This window comes from Vigna angularis, chromosome 8, assembly GCF_016808095.1.
Source record: "Vigna angularis cultivar LongXiaoDou No.4 chromosome 8, ASM1680809v1, whole genome shotgun sequence".
Taxonomy (NCBI): domain Eukaryota; kingdom Viridiplantae; phylum Streptophyta; class Magnoliopsida; order Fabales; family Fabaceae; genus Vigna; species Vigna angularis.
Window position 1 is genome coordinate 28008220 of NC_068977.1, and position 25665 is coordinate 28033884.

At 34.3% G+C, this 25665-nt stretch overlaps 2 protein-coding genes across 2 annotated transcripts; one reads left to right on the forward strand and one right to left on the reverse strand.

Annotated features, from left to right (window-relative positions):
• The first annotated feature begins 5415 nt into the window (after window positions 1-5415).
• Window positions 5416-15903, forward strand: LOC108343689 (cleavage and polyadenylation specificity factor subunit 2). The gene is made up of 18 exons (XM_017582020.2): window positions 5416-5658; window positions 6114-6282; window positions 6471-6567; window positions 7606-7732; window positions 7814-7929; window positions 8166-8260; window positions 8355-8506; window positions 8772-8829; window positions 8903-9010; window positions 9936-10185; window positions 10720-10904; window positions 11354-11446; window positions 12147-12245; window positions 14373-14504; window positions 14585-14629; window positions 14723-14890; window positions 15054-15128; window positions 15269-15903. Exons 1-18 carry the CDS (start codon window positions 5510-5512, stop codon window positions 15368-15370), a joined length of 2220 nt encoding a protein of 739 aa, XP_017437509.1. The 5' UTR covers window positions 5416-5509; the 3' UTR covers window positions 15371-15903.
• Window positions 15904-18554: 2651 nt separating this feature from the next.
• On the reverse strand, window positions 18555-23797 carry LOC108346096 (protein NLP6). The gene is made up of 5 exons (XM_017585075.2): window positions 23336-23797; window positions 21933-22507; window positions 21467-21514; window positions 20359-21295; window positions 18555-20073 (listed from the first exon to the last, which is right to left on the reverse strand). Exons 1-5 carry the CDS (start codon window positions 23568-23570, stop codon window positions 18917-18919), a joined length of 2952 nt encoding a protein of 983 aa, XP_017440564.1. The 5' UTR covers window positions 23571-23797; the 3' UTR covers window positions 18555-18916.
• Between the last annotated feature and the right edge of the window lie 1868 nt (window positions 23798-25665).

The window sequence follows — 25665 nt, forward strand, 5'->3', positions numbered from 1 at the left end:
GCTTGCTCCGGAGGCACCTCATCTACCTCTGCTCACATCCAAGTGGATGATCATTACAACGGAAACACGACACAAACAACAGACAAACACAAGCAGAAGGGTGAGCTAGATATACAAAAATCATGTTATCACAATCACACACAACATGCAAGTTTAATTCAAAGTTAATGAACCATACAACACCACTTGTTACACTTTACACTTGACTCGTCCGGACTTAGAATGATTGTCGAGCTATGGCGAGTCATGCACTCGTGGTGGCTTCTCCTGCTTTACAAAGCCATTGCCAATGGGTTTCACTCTACCACACTTACGAGGTTAGTCCGTTATCACTCACCTTGGGCCATACTAGAAGCACCCAAGACCTGGACCTCCTGCTACTCATCACCACATGGATCAATCATCTCTACTTGAGAATGAAAGACCATTGGAGTTTCAGGATAACCCCCAAGACTGAGCTACCATGCAAATCATTCTAAAACATACCAAGGGCACCACCATTAATCCTCTCCTTGAGGAGCATGGAATTACGTCCAATAACCACACTTTGTTACATTCAACCACCAAACATGTCTCATACATTCACATACTTTCAATATAATCACATTACCACCATCATACTATGCATTTCAATCATTCCACATACTTAATTCAACCAAAGCAAGAGCAAATGAGAAATCTGGACTCAAAGGATTCGCAGAGCGCATCCTACTCGCAAGGCGAGACAAGAGAATCTCGCACAGCGCACCCCTTAATTCACTATGTGAATTAACTCGCTGAGGCTACAAGCCTCAGGTCTTCTCGCATAGCGCACCCAGGTCGTTATGCAAGAGCTTAAACAGAGAGCACACCCTCAAACCTCTTCGCTTTGCGCCCCTCTCGCCTTTCGAATTTAAAGGGCAGTGACTCCAGGCCACCACCAATCGCACAGCGACTAGATTCGCTATGTGAATCGCCAGACAGAGAGCAGCACTCTCCAGTCATTCGCACAGCGCACCAGCTCGCACAGCGAATGACCCAGACAGGGAGCACTCTCTATAGGGACTCGCTATGCGAGACAACTCGCATAGTGACTCTACATCATCTGAAAAATGCAAATTCTGCAGAATCATGCACTCACACCAACCCTTACCATTTCTAGGCCTTTTCTCCAATTTCTAACCCCCATAATTCTTGTTTTACACCTAATTAAACCTGTCTAGATATTCCTAATTCTTCCTACTACACTTCTAAAAGGATTACAACTCAACTTTTACTCCTCAACATCGATTTCCACAACTTGAAGATCCCAAACCCCATTCCACCAATTTGCACTGATTTGGACCCCTTTGGTGACTCTAACAAGTCATAATACACTTGCTAAGACCGCCCCAACAAACCACAAGATCCTTAGACCACTAACTCTCAAATTCACTATCTCATTTCTTCTAAAATAACCTAAAACACTATTCAATTCCCTCAACATACACCTAAGCTCTCATAGCAGATTCCTTCATCTAAAATACTCAATTTCAATTACACATCACATCCCAAATCAATTCACAAGCATCAGTTCACAGATTCACAAATGCACATTCCAATACATATCATTCCATCTACTCAAAACTTAACATGCAAACCAAGCAGCAGAAATAATACATAACTCAGTATATACACATACATGCAACTAATTATAAAGAGGTATTTCTAGATCCCCTTACCTCAGAGTTGAACTGCCCAGCTCACAAGAACGCTTCTCTACAGTACCTCACACAGCAAGGACCCAACCACACCCTACAAACCACCACATTGATGGTAGAAAACAACTCTTAGAGCTAGAATTTGACAGAGATTTGAAGAAAAGTGTTTCTAGTTACATGCAACCAATAGAGTCGCATGCCCTAGGTTCCAAGGCAACAGAGGAGAAAGGAATAACTACTTACCGATAAGAAGGAAGAAAGTGATCGGTTCAAAACGAAGCCTTCTACGATGAGAACGCTCGAACACCACTTGATCAACAATCTGATGGCTTAGTGAGAAGAGATTGAAGAGAGAAGGCAGATATGTGGTAGAGAGAAGGCAGAAAAAATCTGAAAACTGAGTTTTTAGAGAGAAATAGTGGAAGTGGACAAATGAACCAGGTTGTTCAGAAATCCATACTTATAATAAAATAATAAATCTGGTTCTATTAATCTAATGCACTAATTCACTATTTTAATCTAGATTTTAGGTTCTCACACAATAACTATAAAAAAATAGTTATAAAATTTAAAAGGTAAAATAATTAATATATAACAATTCAAAATATATATATATATATATATATATATATATATATATATATATATATTTCTACTCTCTCGAGTTCTTATATAATACAAAAATAGATTTAGCCATTTAGAGAATAACCAAAATACGTAATTATATAAAAGAAACAATGATAGTCATTCAACAAAAGTAACTCAAATTAAAGTATATAATTATCTAAAGGTTTTTCAACATAATATATGACTAAAACACATATTTTATATACATTATTACATTCAACAAAAACATGAGATGATCCAAAGCAAAACTATCTCTCAATCTATTAATTTCTAACTTCAACTCTTGAAATATTCTCTACTCACACCATAATAGCAATCATTACAAAAGAAAAGAAAAAAAAACAACCACAATTCAAAGAAGGGTAAGATAATACAACTAAGTACAAACATAAAATGTTCATAATTTAATATCTCAAAATCATTCAACCAAAGACATAACATTCTCAACTACATTCACCAACATATAGCCACCAGACCGACCACATACCAAGCCGAGCATCATGTCGACCACCCACAGCCGACCGACCACCCACTAGGTCAACCAACTACCAGACCGAGTGGTCGACCACCCACCAGGCCGACCGACCACCAGACCTTTACTGCCATATCAATTAAAAGTAGTCAGGGAATGTGGCATCACACGTGGCTCGCCGTTTGCCACCTCACAGAAAACTTAACGTCGTTCAATTTTAAGGACTAATTATAATAGTTTCAAAACTAAGAGGACTAAAAAGAACAAAACTTTCGAGTAGGGACTAAACCCAAAATCGTGTGATAGTTAAGGGACTAAAAACATATTTAACCCTATTTAATACACGTAGGTAGTTGTTAAAATAAATATTGTATCAATTGACATATACTAAATAAATTCTATGTTTTTGACCTTTTAATAAAACATTTTCAATTGATAAAGATAAACTCGTGCATATTTGTCCAATGTCTTCAATATTCAAAGTTGTGGTAAGAATATTTCTTTTATTACTGGACTTAAAAGTAAGATATTTTATATTTTTTTAGTAATTTATCTTATTGAAGATTCAACTTATTTTTTATAAAATACTTATGAACTTTTTAAGTAGCATGTTATCCAAACATTTACATATTCTTAAATTGATCACATGGAACTTTCATTTGAAAAAATATTTTACGATGTTATCAATATGATCATAGTTTTCATGATGTTTGTCTAATAAGTGAAGCACATTCAATATGGTTTGTGATGACATACCTCATAGTCATGACCCAACACATTCAAGAAGAACTAAAGTCATTTATACAAGGTGAAGCAAAACTCTTTCTCTTGGGCCATCATGGAGTATTTCTAGACCTTGTATTAAGGGTCAAGTAATGTAAGATTTCTTTTTAGGTATTGTATTAAGGGTCAAGTAGTGTATGATTTTTGAACAATCTTGTTTAAATTGAAAGGCAATATTTGCGCCTAACTTAAGTTAATCTTCGATTATTAGTTTTGTAACCCTAGCTTGATGGAAGGTGTCTCATATGAGACATGGCAGCCACATGACAAACTCTTAGTGAACAATTTTCTTACAAAGATAGTGGTCATGTGTCATTTTTCTAATGGAGAACTTTTGCTAAAGTGGCTTTCCATATGGAAAGCTCTTAGTGGGAGTTTTCTTACAAAGGTATCATGTGTCATTTTTCTCTTGGGAAATTTTTTCTAAAAAGGTTTTCAATATAGAAAGCTTTTAGTGAAGAGTTTCCTTACAAAGGTAGTGACCATGTGTCATTTTCTTAGTGGAGAAACTTTTTCTAAAGTGACTTTTCACATGACAAGCTCTTAAGTGGAGAGTTTTTGTAAAAGTTAGAGTGCAACATGTCAAACTTTCTTTCACCAAGATAAGATTTTTAGGGTTTGGTGCAAGATAAGATTTTAGAGTTTTGGTCTACTTTGGAGACACCTCATTGGTTCAAATTACATAAATGACTTTAAATCTTCTTGAATGTGTTTGGGTAATGACCCATCACTTTGAAAACCTAATTTGTATAATATCATTTTATTATATATTGAATAACTTATATTGATTGGTGAGTAAACTAAGTTTGTTATGATTAGTAAGTAAACCAAGTTCTTGAGCAATTCATATTAAAAACAATTTTTAAGCTTATCATAGGACGATCATAGAAAGGTGATCATATATTAATTGAAAAGATGTTCTTAAAACATTTTTTGAAAACAATTCTATAAGACAATATAAGTTAGTACAAACATGCATAAGGGAAACTGAAAGACATTTGAATTTTATATTGACAGTGGTTTGAAATGTAAGTGAAGGAGATAACATGAAGACGTTGGTGATGCGAGGTGGTTTGTGATTCCTCTTGACTAGTGCTACACTTGATATGATGGTGGAATCTAATGTGTCACGATGGTGGAGGAACGAAACTACTCCGATGATGACTCTAATGGTGGTTGACTACGTGGTTCGATAACAACGTCGCATTCCCACGTAAGCATTTATGTAAGGCGACCATGTAAACAACAATCTAACAACTCATTCAAATACTACCATGTATAGTTTATCGTTAACAATTTTATAGTATTATGAAAAAGAATCAAATTGAACATAAATTATAAAATTTAGAACACATTGAATACTAAAAAAAATGACTTTCACATCAAACAAAATCAATAAGACAAAATGAGTATTTAAATCTTCCTTTTCAAATAAATGGAGTTAAATAATTTTATAATAATTAAAAATAAAATAAGAACTATATTTATTTTTAGGCACTAGAACTTCATTTTGAAGATTATTTTTTATAAGAGATTAAAAACTAATTCAAACTAATTATAGTTATACTTATTAATTCCGATCTTACGATGGATGATCTTCGAATTTTGATAAATCAACCCTAAGTAATTGGATGGGGTATGAACAACACACATGAGATCCCGAGTATTATTTTCATTACCACTCTAAGTTAGGGGTAGGTCAAATTAGTTCATCAATATTTTCTTTTAAATATATTAATTAATTAATGTATTTCACACACTTTGCTTAATATATAGTTATTAATGATTAATAATTATGATAAAATTAATCCTGTTCTAATTATTACCATTTTTTTACTAAAGAAATCATTTGCATTTTCCCCCTTCTCCTGGACCATCTTTCCCATAAACCCCTTATGTTTTGAGACACCAAAGGGTTTGTGTGTGTGGACGAAGTTGAGAGTGGAAAATGGGAACATCAGTGCAGGTAACGCCACTGTGTGGAGTGTACAATGAGAACCCTCTCTCGTATTTGGTCTCCATTGATGGCTTCAACTTCCTCGTCGACTGTGGCTGGAACGACCAATTCGACCCCTCACTCCTTCAACCCCTCTCCAGGTCTTTCTCTTTCTTTCTCTGCTTCAATTTTTTTTCCCATGTTGAGAGGCACTATAACTAGAAAGAAGAAGAAGAAGAAGATTTTTTTTTTGTGGGGCGGGGTTGTGATTATAAATGACAATGGAATTGATGTTTATGGCATGTTTGTGGCGAACAAGATTGTTTTTTTTTATATATATTTTTTGTGTGGGTACTCTGTTTCAATCCGTCTGCCTTCTTTTCTTCCTAACATGATATGAATTTCAACTCCATAATATTGATTTTTGAGTTATTTTCCTTTATACATTGTTTGTTGTCGAGGAACTAGAGTTTTGAATAAGAAAGGAGAAAACTATTTTCTTTTTTTGTGGCATTGTATATTTGAATGACAATGACATTTGTGCTTTTTGCCTTTTGGGCGTGTTTATATTTTGTTACCTTTGATTTCTTACCGAGATTTTATGACTGGCATGTAGGGTAGCATCAACCATTGATGCTGTCTTGCTTTCACATGCTGATACACTTCACCTTGGTGCCCTCCCATATGCCATTAAGCAGCTCGGACTCTCTGCCCCGGTTTATTCAACTGAACCTGTCTTCAGATTGGGCCTTCTCACTATGTATGACCAGTACCTTTCAAGAAAGGTGAAATTACACACTGGTTTGTTTGGTTTTGCTGTTGAGAAGAAGGTTTTTTGTGCTTCTTGGTTTGTAGGATGTTGGATCTCTCATATTCTTATATGTGCACTTGTCTTTTTAATCACTAGATAGAATTTGGAAAATGTGTGTTTCATAGCTGGATGGTTGGATTGAGATATTTTGTTCTTTTGTAGCAAGTGTCGGAATTCGATCTGTTCACATTGGATGATATTGATTCTGCTTTCCAGAGTGTAACGAGGCTAACATATTCTCAGAATCATCATCTGTCAGGCAGGTGTTTCAATTTTTTTTTTGAATGTCATGCATTGAAGTGGTGACATGTATTTTGTTTCTCTTCTTCCACCTCACCATTCTACTTATAGGTTAGTATCTGGACCATAATCCCATTCAAGCCTTTATTTATTGCATGAAATTAAAGACCATTAGGAAATCCAAAGTTCCCTCCAAACTGGAATCCTTTGTCTTGGCAACAGCTCTCTTGAAGCTAAGGGTATTTCTCACAAAGGAGGCGAAGATGAAAATAGCTTTGTTTTGGGCCATGTTAAAAAGATCTATTTGCCTCATGTTGAAAGATTTAGTGGGGCTAAATGGCCAAAATTAATGTTACGTAGTATAACTTTTTAAAGGATCAATGATCAATGCTGAAGGTGTTCACCTAATTTTTTATGTTTGTCATGCTATATAGTGAAAATATATTTTTATGTGACCTCTCATGGTTATCTGGCAAATAGTAGAGGCCTGAATGATAATAACTTCACAAGTTTCCAGTCTCTAGTGTCTAGAATTATTTGCATTCGGAATGGAAGATTTTTGTTAACAACTAGAAAAATTTGATTTGAAAGTTTAGTTTATCTGTGAATACACCTCATTTTCAAATGTTTTGGAGCTTTGAATTGCCCTAAATTTAGTAATCATGTGAATCCACTAATTCAAAGTATGCGTTTGTTTAAAATTTTATTTTCAGAAGTTAATACGTTTTTTGTAACAGTTTACTTATATTCACCATGTGAAATATTTATCCTTGCTGTAGAAGTTATGAATAAAAGTGTACATTAATTAGTGATGTGAAATTAAAGCATGCATTATCAATTCATAAAAAATAAAGCTTTTGGTGTGACAAAAATTTGCCCACACTTGAAAGAAATTGGTCCAGTCTCCCAAACCTCGCATATAACCTTCTCAACCAGTATTATTTAATCTTTTAGAGTTCCTCTCTGATTCCGATATGCCTTGATGTTTCAGTACTTAATATTCCCTCATTTGGGTCGTGTTATCTTTAATGTCATTTTAATTTTTAACCACTTTTAGGCAAAGGAGAAGGAATTGTGATTGCTCCTCATGTTGCTGGACATCTTTTGGGAGGTACTGTTTGGAAAATTACAAAGGATGGTGAGGATGTCATATATGCTGTTGATTTTAATCACAGGAAAGAAAGGTAAACTACTCGTGGTTCAATTTTATATTTTATACCTTCCGAGAGCAATAAAGAATCTTCTCATCAATATATTTTTTTTAGGCATTTGAATGGAACTGCTCTTGGTTCTTTTGTGCGGCCTGCTGTTCTAATAACTGATGCTTACAATGCTTTGAACAATCAGCCTTACAGACGTCAAAAGGACAAAGAATTTGGAGGTAACCATCTTTTTAATCCTATGACTGAGCTAAGCAGGGTTTTTCCATATTTTTTGTTTTCTCAATAGCTATTAAGAGTAAGCTGTAATATTTTATGTCTGGTACATTCACTTATGAGGCTGATGAGCCAAGCATGTAGTTTTAATCTTGACCTAGAAATGAAAAAAAATTGTTTAGGATTTATATATGCTTTGGTTTTTCTAAATTTCTGATCATATATCTTGTTGACTATATAGATATCTTAAAGAAGACTCTAAGAGCAGGTGGCAATGTATTACTACCTGTTGACACTGCTGGACGAGTGTTGGAACTTATTCTGTTGTTGGAATCGGTCAGTATGAGACATGTGCTTCTACTCTCTTTCTCCCTTTTTTTTCCTTATGGTGTTATGTCCCAATTAATATCTCATATATTTGTTCTTGCAGTATTGGTCTGATGAAAACTTGAACTACCCTATATACTTTCTTACATATGTTGCTTCCAGCACAATTGATTACGTGAAGAGTTTCCTTGAGTGGATGAGTGATTCCATAGCAAAGTCTTTTGAAAAAACTCGTGAAAATATTTTTCTTCTGAAGTAAGTGGTCTCATCTTTAACTTATAGTTGAAATAATATATTCTTATGTCAAAGTTTAATTTTATGCTGTCTTTAGGAATACTTTTAACACCTAATTAGTGCATGGCATATTAAACCCATGATTACTTTCTTGAGATATCTATTATATAAAGCAAATGCTTTCTTCAATAACCTAAGTTTAAGGATATCAAACAAATCATTAATCTCTTGTTATGATTGCTATTATCTTGTGTCTAAAACTAGACTGCAATTCTCTTACCTGTAGGTATGTTACCCTTCTGATTAACAAGACTGACCTTGACAATGCTCCAGAGGGTCCAAAGGTTGAATAATTTTTATACTTATTTTTTGTCAGAGCAACTTCCTTACTGACTCTGACATGTATACCTTTCATAGGTGGTTCTAGCATCCATGGCAAGTTTGGAAGCAGGCTTTTCTCATGATATATTTGTTGAGTGGGCCAATGATTCAAAAAATCTTGTGCTTTTTACTGAAAGAGGCCAGGTATATCCTGAGAATTGTTTTCCTTTGTGTTTCTGTATTCATGAGAACCACCATAAATTGTAGCATGTTTCTCTACTTTTATCTGCAAATCTATTAACAGCTTGTCCTTATAGTGTTGATGCCACAGTTGCATTTGTATTTGAATTTTCAATATGAACTGTTTTAGCTTTTCCCAAGGTTCCAAAGATTAGATAAGTCAGAGAAAAGTTGTAAATATGTTAGCAGTTGCCAGTTACTTTAATGCTCTACAAAGTATTCTTTTTTGCATTTACCGATGACCTACCTTGACATTGTTTCCTGTGAATAAATAAAGTAATAATGTTCGTAAGTTGGTTCTAAAAGTAATCTGACATGTGCATGGATATTTTTGCTGTGAAAACAGCATCTAATTCAAACTTTTTAATGGGGTTTCTTATGTTGGTTGTTAGGAAAGTGCTTGTGTTTATTGCTTACCCATTTGTAATATACCTTAACTTCTCTTTCTTGTCTGCTTGACTGTAAAACATGGGATTAAAGCAACCTTTCTTTGTATCCATGGGATATATCTTTTCACTGTTGCATTCAAGATGATACAATCCTGGTTTCCACCCTTATAATCTTCTCACCAATCATTTTGTTTCCATCTTGCACAATATTTTCAACAACACATGCACAAATGCAAATACTGCTAATTTTCCATCTTTTGTCATGTGTTGTTGTCGTGTATTTTAAATTCTAGCTTAGGATGTTGTATTTTCTCTCCTACTAGACTGACAGAATACCGTTGAAGATTTATCTTTATTAAAAGAATGATTTATATTTGTGGTAATGATGTTTTCTCTTTTTTAGTCATGTAATATTTCCCGTCATGTATTTTCTTTAACTGCTTAAAACTGATGATTGCTATTATTTGTTTCAACTGATCGTCATGTGTTTGGATGTGTAGTTTGCCACACTAGCTCGTATGCTCCAAGCTGATCCACCACCAAAAGCTGTCAAAGTTGTTGTGTCCAAGCGAGTTCCTTTGGTTGGGGAAGAGCTTATTGCCTACGAAGAAGAGCAAGATCGAATAAAAAAAGAAGCTTTAAAAGCCAGTCTTATGAAAGAGGAAGAATTGAAAACATCTCATGGGTCTGAGAATAATAATAGTGATCCAATGGTCATTGATTCTGGCAATAATCATGTACCACCAGAAGGTATGTGTAGTATAAATTGTTTTGGAGCTATTCTTATGAAACGTTCATATTTTTTCATTTTAAGTAGAAAATATAAATCTGGCACTGTTCTCTTGTGAAACGTAATTGGACAAACAAAATTATCCATTTCAGATTTCTGTAATAACTACCTCTTCTGCTTAACTTCCTCATTCAGAGTTGTGTTTTATATATTTGAAATTTTCAATGATTATAGAACTGAACTTTTTGTCTTCAACTGGTTGTATCTTAATATGTACTGAACATTAAGAGTTTTAAAATAAAAGACTACCATTCAACAAATAACATGATATTGAATTGTCTTTGGAACATTATTCATCATTTTATGAACTTTCTAATGTGACTGCTATTTAATTTAATCTGTATTTAATATAAATCATGTCATATTTACTTTGTGCATATATTGAATTTGTCTGTTATTATGCATATTTTTGAAATTTTTTGGAAATTTCTTATAATGTTTTATAAGTTTCTACAATTGTTTAAGGTTCCTTCACTGATTTGATTTGTGTGCAGTGGCTGGTCCACGAGGTGGAGGATACCGGGATATATTTATTGATGGATTTGTTCCCCCTTCCACGAGTGTTGCTCCAATGTTTCCCTGTTATGAGAATACATCAGAATGGGATGATTTTGGAGAAGTCATAAATCCAGATGATTATGTAATTAAGGATGAAGACATGAATCAGATTGCAATGCACGTTAGTTTCTTTTCTAAAACATCTACTTCCCAGTTTCAGCTTGTAGTTGTCATTTTAAAAACAATCTACTTTACTGTTTATACCTTGTTTGTATGCTGAATTGTAACAAAGAAGGTTCAATGGATAGAATATAATGAATTTACATATTCAGAAGTATGTACAATGGATCACAAAGCATAAGGAGACTTTATAAAGGAAAAAGTACAAGAATCTTAAGCTTAGTAACTTGTTATGGTCTATTTGCATTTGGCTTGGTTGCTTGTCTTTAACTTTCTTTTTCATAGACATTTGGATGGCAAGTAACACATGCAACTTCTACCTAATTTTTTTTTTACTGATGTACTATTTTACGAGTTCTGATATAGAGGAATGGAGAGTTTTGCTGGCATCTATACTGCAACATGTTATTAATACTATTACTTGATTATCTTTTTCCTATTTTCTGTCAGGGAGGTGGTGATATAAATGGAAAACTTGATGAAGGTGCTGCAGGTTTAATACTTGATACAAAGCCATCAAAAGTTGTATCTGATGAAAGGACTGTAAGTAGCAGTATTTATTTCTTATATTTTAGTGTTTCTGCTTTTTATGAATAGTAAATTTATTAAATTGTATTTGAATTTGCACATGTTACTGTTGTATTCAGAAATTGAATAGATGAACCAAGTTATTTATTTTTTAATTTTGCCTTCCACTTTTGCACTTTGAATTATTTTTATCAGCACTTTTGTAATTTGAATATTATTAAATTTTACGACTTTCACAAATGTTTTACACCTATCAGTTCTTGAGATTTACAAAAGATGTTATTATGTCTGTTTTTCCTGTAGTCATAGTAATCCTACAACTGAAATTTTTCTTCATATCTGTTATTTGTTCCTTAGTTGTGCTTGTTTCTCTGTTTCTGTTTATGTATGAGGAATCTCATGTTTTTATCCCCAAAGAAATCAAGCATAATATTGAGTTGGAACCACATTCGTGGTTTTTTTCATACAAAATTTTGTTGTGTGCATTTTGAATTTTGTCATGCTCTTCAGTTCTTCTTATCCATTCCTTTAATTTGGGTTTGAAACACATCAGATAGGGAGCATTACATGGAAGCTTCTTTTAATTATTGTTGTGCAAATGGATTCATTTCTTATGCTTTGAATATCCTGTATGTATCACTCTACTTTGTGAATCTCAAATCTGCCAAATCTACATATAATGGTGTAAGGTACTGATATTATTTTTTTTTTCCAGGTGCAAGTTAAGTGTGTATTGGTTTACATGGATTTTGAAGGACGTTCAGATGGAAGATCCATCAAAAATATTCTATCTCATGTGGCTCCCTTGAAGCTGGTATGCATCTCTTTGATGCTCCTCGGTTAACCGAGCACATCATTAACTTTTTAGTAAACTATATTTTGATTTGTCTTTTTTGGAATGGGAACCGCCTCAACTAGGCAGTTTATTTTGCCACCTTTAAAAACTATGCTATCTTAAGTGAGGGAACATTTTGATCTTCTGGCTACAATTCTGTGGTGGCAAGGAATTAGGATTTTAGCGGGATAGTATTATAATGGGTAGATAAAGGTGCAGGAAAATATATTGATATTGTTGGCTTACTCGGTTGGCTTTTTATGGTTTGGAAAGCTGAATAACCCCAAGGCTTACTTGGTTGGCCAGGCCTTAATCAGTCATCAAACCTAGCACAATGAGGGAAGATTACCCAAGCCAAGGGGTATTTCACCCATATTTTTTTCCAATGAGAGACCTTTTAATAGTAACTCTTAGCATTTTTGTGTAGTGTCTAATTCAAACTGCAAAAATAACTTTTAAGGTGAGCACTATCTGATATTAATAGTTACGTCCTTCAAGTTGCCATCAAGACACTTTCCAAAGAGGCTGCAACTAGCTTTCCAACACACTTGTGCCAAAAAGTGTGTCAAATGCAAGTAGAACAATAGATTTTGGATAGACTTTAATACCATAAGAACTCAAACATAGGATCTATATTAACTTCACAAAATTGACTTGTATGGTTAAGATGATCCTAACTGTATAAGTTCGACTTAAGCCATATCTTTCTATTTGATGTGGGTCTAAACACTATCATTGAGGCTGCAATCATGGCTAGCCCCAATAGAGGCTGCAACTAAGGCAAGCTAGGGGTGATTGCAATTAAGACGACTTTTAAATAGTAACAATATGTTAGAAAAAGTGGAGGGAAATTTCGTGAATGTGCTTGAGTGTATTTCTTCACCCAGAGTGGCAAAACAATTTACATGAGAACAATTAAGATGAACTTCCTATCATACCTTTAAGGTAACTATACTAAGTATTTGGACAACTTGGAAAACAAACAATAAAGAAGCCCTTATTTCCTAATATATTCTTATCTTGGACAATATAAGGGACTATTCATTTGATTTTTTTCCTTTCTATTTTCTTCTCGAGCTAGGAGAGAAAACCTTTTCAGAATGGTCTCACCACAAGTTTTATCCTGACTTATCCAATTCCCAATGAGGTGATTTTTTTTGGGAAATGCAATTTTTCTCTAACATTTTTCGTTTCCCCCTACTTCCTAATGGTTGCTAAAAATTGCACATTTTTCCCTAGATATTAAAACTTACCATGAATGCTAATTTGGTAAACTAAAGGCTTAAATCCACTTTTGGTCAGTTTTGCATATGTGCAATTTTGATCATTATAAAATCATAATTGTAGATTTGGTCCTCCAGTTTTCCAAAATTAAGCAACTCAACTACTATATCATTCAATTGTTAAGAAAATATATTAACATATCTGTCAGATTAATATGTATTTAAAGTTAATTGTCTAACCTTAATATCAATATCTTACATAAATGAGTGATTGATATTATTATCACTAATAAACATGTAGCATTTTTTGTAAGCAGTTGGATGAAATATTAACAGTGGACTAAAATTGCTTAATTTGCAAAATTTGATTACCAAATTTGCAATTAAAACTTTATAGGAGCCAAATAACACATTTGTGAAACTACAGAAATCAAAAGTGGATTTAAGCCTATATCAAATTGCCCAGAAAGATTTTGTTGCCTTGGTGGAGCAAATCTTCCCTTAGATCTATTTGTGCTTGCCAAATTAGTTTACTTGACGGACTAAATTTGTTCACTAAAATTTTAATAGACTAATATTTGACAGACTACTTTGGTGTTTACTTGAAATTAAAAGTTACATTCCTACTTAACTGAGAATAATCTCGAACAATCAATGGCTAAACTAGGAATAAGGAACTGTATATAACGAGACATGCACCAAATCTGTTCATGTATTTTTCTGATTGCCTCCCAGTATTACTATCTAACTTTTTAGCTATTATGGTCTAGCTCACCGGCACATGATATTGGTTTAAGGGATGAGCTAATGATACTATCATTATTATCATTTACTTGGTTTATTATCATGCATGATGATGAATACTTATTGATTTTTCCAAAAGGTTTTGGTGCATGGGTCAGCAGAAGCTACAGAGCATCTGAAGCAGCACTGCCTGAAGCATGTTTGTCCTCACGTTTATGCTCCCCAAATTGATGAGACAATTGATGTGACCTCTGATTTATGTGCTTACAAGGTACAATATGTCAAGTTTCATACATTTCCAAAACAGCTTTACACGATGTTAAAATTAATCATGTGTTTTTCTGGGTATAGGTTCAACTATCTGAGAAGCTAATGAGTAATGTACTCTTCAAAAAGGTAAAAGTATATCATGTTGAATAGCTACAACCAACCTTTTTCCACTAGGTGGGAATTCATTATTTTGAATAATGAAAATGAGTTCAACTGCAGCTGGGAGATTATGAAGTAGCTTGGGTAGATGCTGTAGTAGGGAAGACAGAAAACGACATGCTTTCTCTGCTCCCTGTTTCTGAAGCGGCTCCTCCACATAAGTCTGTTCTTGTTGGTGATTTGAAATTGGCAGATATCAAACAGTTTCTCTCTGGCAAGGGTGTTCAGGTACTTGTTCAGTTTTAGTTTCCAGTTCCTCCTTGCTCCGATTTTTGATTGGAACATGAAGTGCAAATGCTGTTTACTGTGTTCTTTAACTGAAATCTGAGTAAAAGAAAATTAGAGAACATTGAGTATGGAAATATGTATCCTAACTCAATTAACTTCATAGGTGGAGTTTGCTGGTGGAGCTTTACGTTGTGGTGAATACGTAACTCTTCGGAAAGTTGGCGATGCAACTCAGAAGGTAAGTGCTTCCCCTTCTGAGCATTTGTTACTTTTCTGTAGTCTTAGAAAACTGGTACTTTTTTAATATAGATGAGTTTATTCAGTTGTTTGATCACGATTCTGATCTGTTAAGATGATTTTTTTTCTTTATTCTTACAGGGTGGTGGTTCTGGTGCTCAGCAAATTGTTATTGAAGGTCCTCTGTGTGAAGATTACTATAAAATTCGTGACTATCTCTATTCACAATTTTATTTGCTTTAGATTTGGTTGGACTAGTGGAATGGCTGATCATGGATTTCTTTCCTTTTCTGACACAACAATCTAGAGCTGTTTTTCTGATAAGATAGAGAACACAATTGCTCGGTGAATGCACAAGGATTCAAGACTAAATAGGTCTGAGTAGCAATGCTGGGACAGCTGCAAACTGGCTCATTTAGGTAGCCATTTGACACAAGATTCCCAATGCCCCTTGCTGAAATCACGCAACATCATTTTCGTCTTTGTATCTCTGATTTACGCCAACCATGGCTGTTTCTGGTGGGTGTGAACTTCTCTGCAGATAGATACTTTTCAAGTGTGTTTTCTCTTTGTACAATTATAGAAAAGGAAATGTAATTTATTGCTCATGTGTAGGCTTCAGATTTTGTTAGGTTATTCATTTGTCACATTCAGTTTTCACACTAACGTGAAATTAGACTGACAAAATGAGTGTGTATGGTTTATCCTTGTTAATTTGACTAACATCACTGAACAAATTACAGCTTAATCACATCTGTCCTATTAATTTTAATGTCTCTACGTTTGTTGAACTTTGGTTTGGTAGTTCGATGACATGCTGTGACATGAAGGATACAACTCCTTGTTTAATATTTAGAAGCACTTGCTGAAAACTTTTGCTCCTTTGAATGAGTTTGTGGAAATAACTTTTGTTGGACTGAATTAAGATACTTGTTGTTCAGCCAGATGCCATGCCGTTTACCCATTAAATTGAGTAAATAGTGTGGACAATGACAGTAGAATTGGTTTTTGCGCTGATGTAGTTGCAAGTTGCTATGAACGACATCTTTTTTATTAATTTTATAATAATCATTGTAAAAGTCATATTGAACATGATTTTTATTGGATGACTGCAGTATTTATAAATGCAAATTGAACCTTTTTAACATAAAAGAAAGAGAAGGGCAACTCTGATAAAAATATAGTCCAATTGAGTTGACTTCAAGATCTCAGATTGATGTCAACAAAATTTCAAGGTCAGACTCATTTTGTCCTAAAAATTTGTTAAAATGATCCTGAGTTTCACATTTTAGCAGAAAAATAACATCATTTACAACAACAGCAGGTGTCCTAAACAAAACAGTTCAATGTTAAAATCAGTTACCACATCAACTAATAAATGAATCGAAACCTTTTTTTTTTTTCATTTCTTTCTGGCTGATAAGCAATTAATACTGGAAGATAATAATTAAAGAAACTTGAAGTACTTAAATCCAACGTTACGTTTCATGAAATATGCACAAATCTAAAACCATATTTTTTAGAAAGACCTCTATCCCTTACAACTAAAGATTCTGAATAGCTAAGCACAAACCAAACTATATTCAACCTTTCCAATCTCATGAGCTCTCTCAAGAGCTTCCGAGAATGGGCAGAATATCATGCACCACAAGCCTGATTATGTTGCTTCCTGATGATCTTGAGATGTCCATGCACTGCTGTAGGTCTGCATCACAGGCTATCAAAACCCATTCATGATCATCATCATGATACTTGATATCAAATGTTTCCTCCTCTAGTTTCAATCTTTTGGCAATTTCTTCTTTTAATTCCACAATGCCACGGTTCAAAGTGATCTTAAACCTTATCATATCTTCTTTGTACGTTGCCTTAATGGTCACATTCTTCACCTCTTTCCTAACTGCAAAAGGTGTCATGTTATTAGTATCCATGTGCTGCACAGGAGTCAAATTAGAACAAAGGAATTAGTAGAAAAGGTTACGTAACAATTTAAGGAAAGAGTCAATTGATTCAAAGAAATTAAATTGTAAAGACAATAAGGAATATACAAATCAAAAATCAAATTTAGTGAAGGAAATAAGAAACTTTGCCAATTCTATGATATGCCACTTTGGATCCATTGACAAGAGTAATGAAATGAGGAATTTTAAAAAAGGACATGAAGAAAATGAAGAAATGTTACCTGAGATATGATTTAAGGCACCTGAGTTAAGAAACCGTGGACTATGACCTTCCACATATTGAGAGATGCAGTCAGTTGACAAATTTGACATTACTGAAGGTTGGCCAAGATTAGAAAATATTTCAGACTTGTACCTCAAACTCTTGGTATTCTTCATAAAAAATTCTACATTTTAAATTATCAGATTTAGACACATGATCAACTTTGTCTTGAAAGCCATGCAAGAAATAACATTTATCTTGGCTATGGTCCATTATCTTACAAGATAAGCATTGAGGACGTCCACTTCCACCACCACATCCTCCTCAGTTGCTCCTACCTCCTCCATGAACAGAATTTGGTCACCAGCTAAAACTTGATCACATACATGATCAAAATCTGAGTGTAAACTTCTCAAAATTAAGACCATGTAATACTTGTCAAACTTTTTGTTAATACTTTCTAATGAATCAACTACAAAAAAGTTCTTTAACTCTTTTATCGCAGCCTGAGCTTTTGCTACATGAGAAACCATATCATGGTTAACCTGTTTGAGAGAAGTTACTTTTTGATTACATCAAAAAGCCGTTGTACATCATTAATAACAATTTCTTGTGCTCTTTTCTAAAAAGAGTAGCATGTCTTATAGGGCCTCAAGATATCTCGTACCTCTTGCTCAATCAATTACCACAAAACAACACATAATGAGTTTTCTTCGTCAAGAACCATAGAAATATCTTGTACAAGATGATTACGATGTCCTTGACCAAGAAACCATAATTCCATAACAGAGGACGATGATAAATAATTTTTTTAATTGAGTTTTATAGACGTAATGATAGGAATAGTAGATAAAGATGAATTAATTTAAGTAGAAGAGGTCATTCTAAAGCTGTGAGAAGAAATAGGACTTTGGGTTACAAATAACATGACTTGAGGGAGGAAACCCTGGGTATGACCCATCCAACGAAACCAAGAAACAAGAATCAAAACACACTCCGGAAGCACCGCACCGGCGAGATGACAAGCAGTGGCGCGGTATAACTCCGACACCGGGAAGGTGGTGCGTGCGGAGGCTTTTGAGGAGAGGACCACCTGGGTTGGGTCGGCTTCTCAAGGGGCACCTAACCCTTGACTTCATCGGAGAAAGCGGCGGACAGCAGCGGCAGCGACGATGGACAGTGGCAGCGAACGGCGAAAACAACAGATAAACGACGATAGACAAGGAAGACAGAGAGTACTGACTCTTGATACCAAGTTATAGAATTGAAAAAAAACTAAAAAGTTTTATTTCACTTAAAACTTCGATACAACTTCCTACTGAGACAATAATTCTGAAAAGTAAACGGGCGGAAAACCTTGACAAAACCTTAAAATGTAAAATCCCTTACATAAATATTAATAATAATAAAGACATTACATTTCAACAAATCGAAACCTTTTCTTTCTTTTTTCCCATTTCTTTCTGGGTGATAAGCAACTATTGGAAGACAGTGATTATAGAAACTTGAAGTACTTAAATCCAACGTTACGGTTTCTTGCAATATGCACAAATCTAAAACCATAATATCTTTTAGAAAGACCTACCCTTACAACTAAAGATTCTGAATAGCTAAGTACAAACCAAACTATATACAACCTTTCCAATCTCCTGAGCTCTCACAAGAGCTTCCAAGAATGGGCAGAATATCATGCACCACAAGCCTGATTATGTTGCTGCCTGATGATCTTGAGATGTCCATGCACTCCTGCAGGTCTGCATCACAGGCTATCAAAACCCATTCATGATCATCATCCAAATACTTGATATCAAATGTTCCCTCCTCTAGTTTCAATCTTTTGGCAATTTCTTCTTTTAATTCCACAATGCCACAGTTCAAAGAGATCTTAAACCTTATGATATCTTCTTTGTAACTTGCCTTAATGGTCACATTCTTCAACTCTTTCCTAACTGCGAAAGGTGTCATGTTATTAGTATCCATGTGCTGCACAGGAGCCAAATCAGAACATTGAGGATTCATCCTGCAAGGTTCTGGAACCTGATCCTCCAAAACAGCATCGGCTGAACGACATAGATTCCTCAAGTCCTTAGAACTACCAACACCCTCAAGAAGTTGTCCTCCAAATGGTTCTTGAGGTTCTGTGGTTTCCACAAAATTAGGCATAGGGTTTGCAGTTGCACGGTTGGGTGTACTAGTTGAGTGCAGTGTTGACCCCAGTGATCCCCTTAAAACAAGACATTGCTCACTGGTACCTGTTACAAATATATCTTTTGGAGGGGACATTTCATTTGGGGGACTACCTTGGCATGAACCATGAGGAGAAGGATTTGCACTCTCTTCACTTGAGCCACTCCCAGTTCTAAACCTGGTTGTACCTTTAGTGCCAATCTCCTGAACGGCCACAACTTTTTCATTAATCGCTTTCTCAGGATTTTGTGTCCTTGTACTTAAAAAGTGAGCTTCCAACCCAGCTTGTCTGTTTTTTTCTGATGCTCTAGAAGCATCAAAATCTTGTTCATTGATCTTAGGTTCTGATGGCCTAATGGTCAATGAGGTTTGGCAGTTGAACTTGTTTGAAGTGGAGGGCTCAGAAAAGGAACCAGCAGCAATGGGAAGTGAACCATTACTTAGAGAGTTCAAACCAAAGGCACCTTCAGCACCATGGACTGATTCAATGACACACTTTAGCTTGGATAGGGAACGGTTAACCTTTTTGATCTTTCGAGATGGCCAACGCGATATCCCATGTTGCCTACAGATGCGTTTCATTGTAGTAGGGCAAACTGCATGCACATCAAGAATATATCTAAGAATTTCATGTTTGAGCTGCTAGTAGTAAAAATGAAAGCTACTAGCAATAAACAATAACCATTTTTGATAATTAAGCATTTTTTACATAACTTTGTGTTTCTAGAAAGTAGCAAGAGAACTTAAATATTGTAAGAGAAGAATTGTTGCCATATAACTACTATATTTCATGAGCTCTTCATTGATGTAGAGAAAAACCTGTATCATAGAAGAGACACAAAGTATTTCGTTTAACTGCTAAACCAGAGAATGAAACATACCACCAAGGCTCTTTGCAGCATCCTTAAGGCTTCCAGTGAAGTAATGTTGCAAAACATCAAGACTAATAGATTTCTCAGCTTTTCCACGTTTTCTCTCTGAGGGTTTCTTTTTGGTTCTGGGTTCCAAGGAAGTATTCTGATCAATGTGCCCATCTGTATTATCACCGAGATTCCTTCCATCATTTATGTCATCAAAGTCTGTTGTTATTTGCTGCTCAGATGGCTCCAGTGGCAGCCTCTCCCCCATACTTGGGGAGGCATGTCTAGGTGGCGACATAGAAGATTGAGTAATTGGAATTGATTCAAACCACAAATGAACTCTTTCTTTTCTTGGTTCTATAATTTCAATTGAACAATTCTGCTCAAGTTCAACACCAGCAGCAATCTTAAGACTCTGAAAATGTGGCTTCATTGTGGCCAATATTGACCTCAACAAAGTCTTTTGTTCATTAAATTCTGTGATCCTTGGCGGAAGAAAAAACTCTATCACATATTCATCATTTCCTGTATGAGAGCTTTGTAAGCATACTGCAAAAGAGCTGGTTAAACCAAACATGAGAGCATAATGTACTAAGGGATATTCAGTTTTGCAGAATTGAGTAATGTTCCCACAGAAACACATGTTGTGAGACAAAAATGCCCTCCCAGCAACCCCTTGACCTTGTTGTAAGTGATGCTCAACACAAGCCTCGTGGAAACCCCATGTATGAGCATCTATGACATAGAATGCTACCTCAGTTATAGACATGCATACTTGCCCCATGCAACAACCATCAAAACTTGAGCAACTTTTCTTATGACCACCACCATGTGCCAAGACACTCCGATGCTTACATGGAACCCATGTTTGTGCTAGAGGCAAACTATGAGTCTCACATACAATTGTCAGTATCTCCAAAATCTCGGCTAATGCGTGCTGGCGATCTTCATTACAAATCTGGTTTAAAAGAATTGCCAAGTTATATCTGTGATAACAGAGGGGTAAGATAGAAATCACAGAACAACATACATATATACATATACACACATACATATATATGTATGTGTATATATATATATCTTTTGAGAAAATAAACAAGATAAGGGATGCATGATAGTAGAAAACGACCTGATTGTATGGATGCTCCAAAATCTCTGAACTCCTTAAATTAACTGCCTGCAAAGAAACTGACAGCAGGTGACTCAGGAATTTTTAAGAACATATCAATAATAACTTATGAACAACCAGTTCCGACACTACAAACAACAGGATCACAATGACATCACTAATGGAACATTGTGACACTGCAGAATTGAATTAAGAGTTATATATTCATGTTTTAAAAGTGAAGTTAAACTTACAATTGTCATGATAATAAACCTCAAAAACTAACAATAGAGAACGAATCAAACATGAGCAAAACATGCACTTATAAGTTATAACGAAGAACAAAACTTAGATACAATACTCTAAGTGTTGTTTGTTTCAATGTTATTCAACCAGATTTGAAATTTCATATGGTGAAAATAATACCAGGAGTATTGTATTCAAGTTTTCTCCTATAAGAAATAGTACAGTGCAAAAGAAATCCAACCTCAAGGGCTTTGCAGATTTTGTCAACCTCAGGAGCATAGTTAATCTTCGGTGCAGTCATTATCAACTCCAGTACAGCTACACATGAATGCCCTGCAGGCTCAAACACAGGTAGAGCCAAGGTTCCACGAACATTGTAATGTTGTGCATGGTTTAGGCGCTGATACTCTTTGCTAGAATAGTACTGAACATTAGGAGTCCATTCTGGAATTTTTTGCTGAAAAACTCTACCAGGAAGTCCCAGTATTTCATCATTCTCTCCATCCACAGAAAACATATACCTCAGAGACACTGTTCTATACTGATGAAGTCCATTACTATGTGGATCAAGAACAAATGGTTGGCCTGAAGTTGTGAGTGCATACCGGTTTCCATTCCTCACAGGTGCCCAAACCTGAGCAAGAACATTCTGTTCAGTCAACTCTTTGAAGTGGCGAAGTGCTTGTGTCATTCTTTCCTTGATTAGACAATAGCCATCTGAATTTTCTGAAGGTGGCACGGCTACAAGAGATGGTGACACATATTTCTTGTTGTCATAATTTTCAACTGGATTTTCAATTACTGCTTTTGTGTTACCTGAAAGTAGTAGCTTCAGTCAGAACAACTGCAGGTCCATAGAAAACTATAACGTTCATGTTTGGCATATATAGATGTCTTTGGAATGAACTATAAAAACTTATTCTTGGCTCAATATTATTATATCTAGTACTTGTATATTTAGAAATAACTACAAATACCATAACTACATTGAGATTTACTTTTAGGATCAGGTGTCACTGGAACAGTGTATGAAAAATTGTACAGTTATGCTGATGACATTTTTGAGCTCAATCTCACGTTATATCTAGCCTTTCTGTGTTTATACATAACTACAAAAGCCATAAATTCATCATCTTACACATGCAATAGTCAACATCCCAAGAAAGTTGGAATTGTTGACAAAAGTGTGTATGACCTTTATATATGAAATAGGTTGAAGGTCAATGAGAAAAATAGTGAAATGACTGCACATAATGAGGCCTTAAAATTTGACCATTCAGTTTATAAGATGGAGATGAAAAGAAATTTCATCTTTAGATTTGGAAATGCTACTTTATCATCATCTGTGAAACAGAGCCTCACGAACGGCAAGGGAAATGATAATAAAAAAGTTAAAATTCCTTCAATTTTCAAGAACTATAGGCCGAGAAACAGAGAAACTGTTGAAAAATATAATTCTAAATCTTCTTAAATTTCACAATCAATTGAAGCAAGTTCAGTGGCTGTCATCAAGTTAGAGTCAACTTGAAATGAATCAAGTCATGAAAGTTGAAGACACTCCAAAATCCAATTCAGCATCCAAACTGAAAGAAACCAAAACAAAAAATAACAAAACAGGAAACCGTGGCAAACAAAGAATGATACCTGCAGTTGCAATTCTGATTTGCTCATCTTCAACATCAGAAAAAGCCCAGACAGGAGAAAAAGGTTGTTCGATAGTGGATAAGAGAAAAGGAGACATGGGGTTGGAGACCAAAGATAGATGATCCAAGGGCCATAGACTTTCGAAGCCAATGTCAAAATCCATGGCAAACCCATGTTCCTCCTGTGGCTTTGACTTGGGAAGAAAGTCAGGATTTTCTTCCTTGGATTCTGACATTTTCACAAGGATGCTTTTCCTTGAAAACTGGGGTGTACAGAGTGATTAGTTTTGGAACTTTGTAATGATTAGGAGAATGAAGAGAGTTGAAAACTATACAATCGATAACAATGCTTGAGTAAAACTGCAGAAGGTGGAGAATATAAGAATATGTAACAAAATCACAGTTTCACTATGATATGCCACTTGCTTGTTGAGAGAAAAGATGATTGAACGTTGAATTAAAAAAAAATATGATATACCTTCACACTCAAATAATTTTTACACACCTTTATTTTTTCCTTTATAAATACAAAAATTCACTTTTGTTAGAACCATTTTATTCTTATCATGAATTGTCAAAAGAGGTAGATAATTTTTTTCTAAAAAAAAAAATAAAGATAACAACATGGTGCTAGATTTTTATCAAGGTGAGGACAGATGAAGGTTACATGTGCCAAATTTATTATTATTTTTTGTCTTGTTACAATAAGACAACATATGTAAGAGAAAATTTATGTAAGATACTGGCATAAAAAAAGGTAAGATAATCTTCCTATGCTGCTGTGTAACTGTAATTTTTTTGTCTCGTAGTTGTATCATTGTGGATGAAATAAAATACCTTTCCATCGAGATCTGCCTTTTATTTAATTTATTTAATGAAAAGATCAAAGGAAAGTCATGAGATAATGCATATCCAAAATCATCATATTCTATTAATCCTAACAGTGACTACTTGTAGCATTTATAAATGATATTTCATGAACTATCAAGCAAAAATTGAAATTCAAAACATTTGAATAAAACAAGGGCTTTCAAAACAAAAACTTGACAGTTCATTTTTCTTTTGCAGCCATAATGTTGTTCAGTTTTTTTGTCAACCATGCATTGTTTATTATGCAGGCATCAAAGGTAGTTGGGGATGCCCTAACTCTCTGGAATACAACAACTACAAAAAAAAAAAAGTCTAAATTTTATGTTCAGAAATAATGATACGATAGACACATTTTTAAATTTATTTGAAACATAATATAAAAATAAAATGATCATAAAAAAATAAATTTATTGTTTTAAAAAAGATAATAAAAATTAAAAAAAAAATATCAAATAAATATAAAAATTGATGTATATCAAAATATATTTTTTATTTTAGAATCAAATTTTATGGATCCAAAAAGTCTAAATCAAATTATATATATATATATATATATATATATATATATATATATATATATATATATATATATATATATATATATATATATATATATATATATATGATAAGAAACTTTCTGTAGGAATCTCATTCCTGAAGGAGTGGACTTGACCTTGTTCTCTGTTGCAGAAGAGATAAAGACATCGGACTAAGATATGGAGATTATAAGGTGGTGAATGAAATGTAACATTGCAGATAAAAATGGATTGGAATCTTTGTTCAATAAGAAAGGAATCTTGGTCCACAACAGCTTTTTTTCTGTATATGGTGAGTGGATAATAACTGTTCCTCTATCATCATTTGATAGAACATAGTTGAGTGTATGAGATCCAGCATTGTTTCAAGTCAAAGATTAGATTCTGGTGCATGATCAAACATCTATTGGTTGCCCTTTAAAAGTTGTAGCTTTACTCATTGATGATGATCCTCAACATTCATCTTTTACATAAAAAAAATAACTGTATCAAGAAAAAGGGATTTGGTCTTCTACAACATAACAAAATAAAGATTTGAATTTGACTGAAAGGTTTAAATATCTCTTGGACATCAATCAAATCATCTTGAGCCTAATATCACTTGTTGGAACAAACATTATCACAGGGTCAAAAATTATTATCATAAGATAAAATTTAAGCAATACAATTCTTTTTACTTAATAACATATATATATATATATATATATATATATATATATATATATATATAAGAGTCTAATCGTTACAATTTAATTGTAATTCTTTATTGTATCATATGATCGGACGGTCATTAAAGTCCACAACTTCATATGACCGGACGACCATCAAAGCTCACAAAGATGTCAGTAGGGACGGCCGACCTCACAAGTGTAAATGATTAATTTTAAGGAGATTAAGGTAAATGGTGTTTAAGGGTATTGAACCG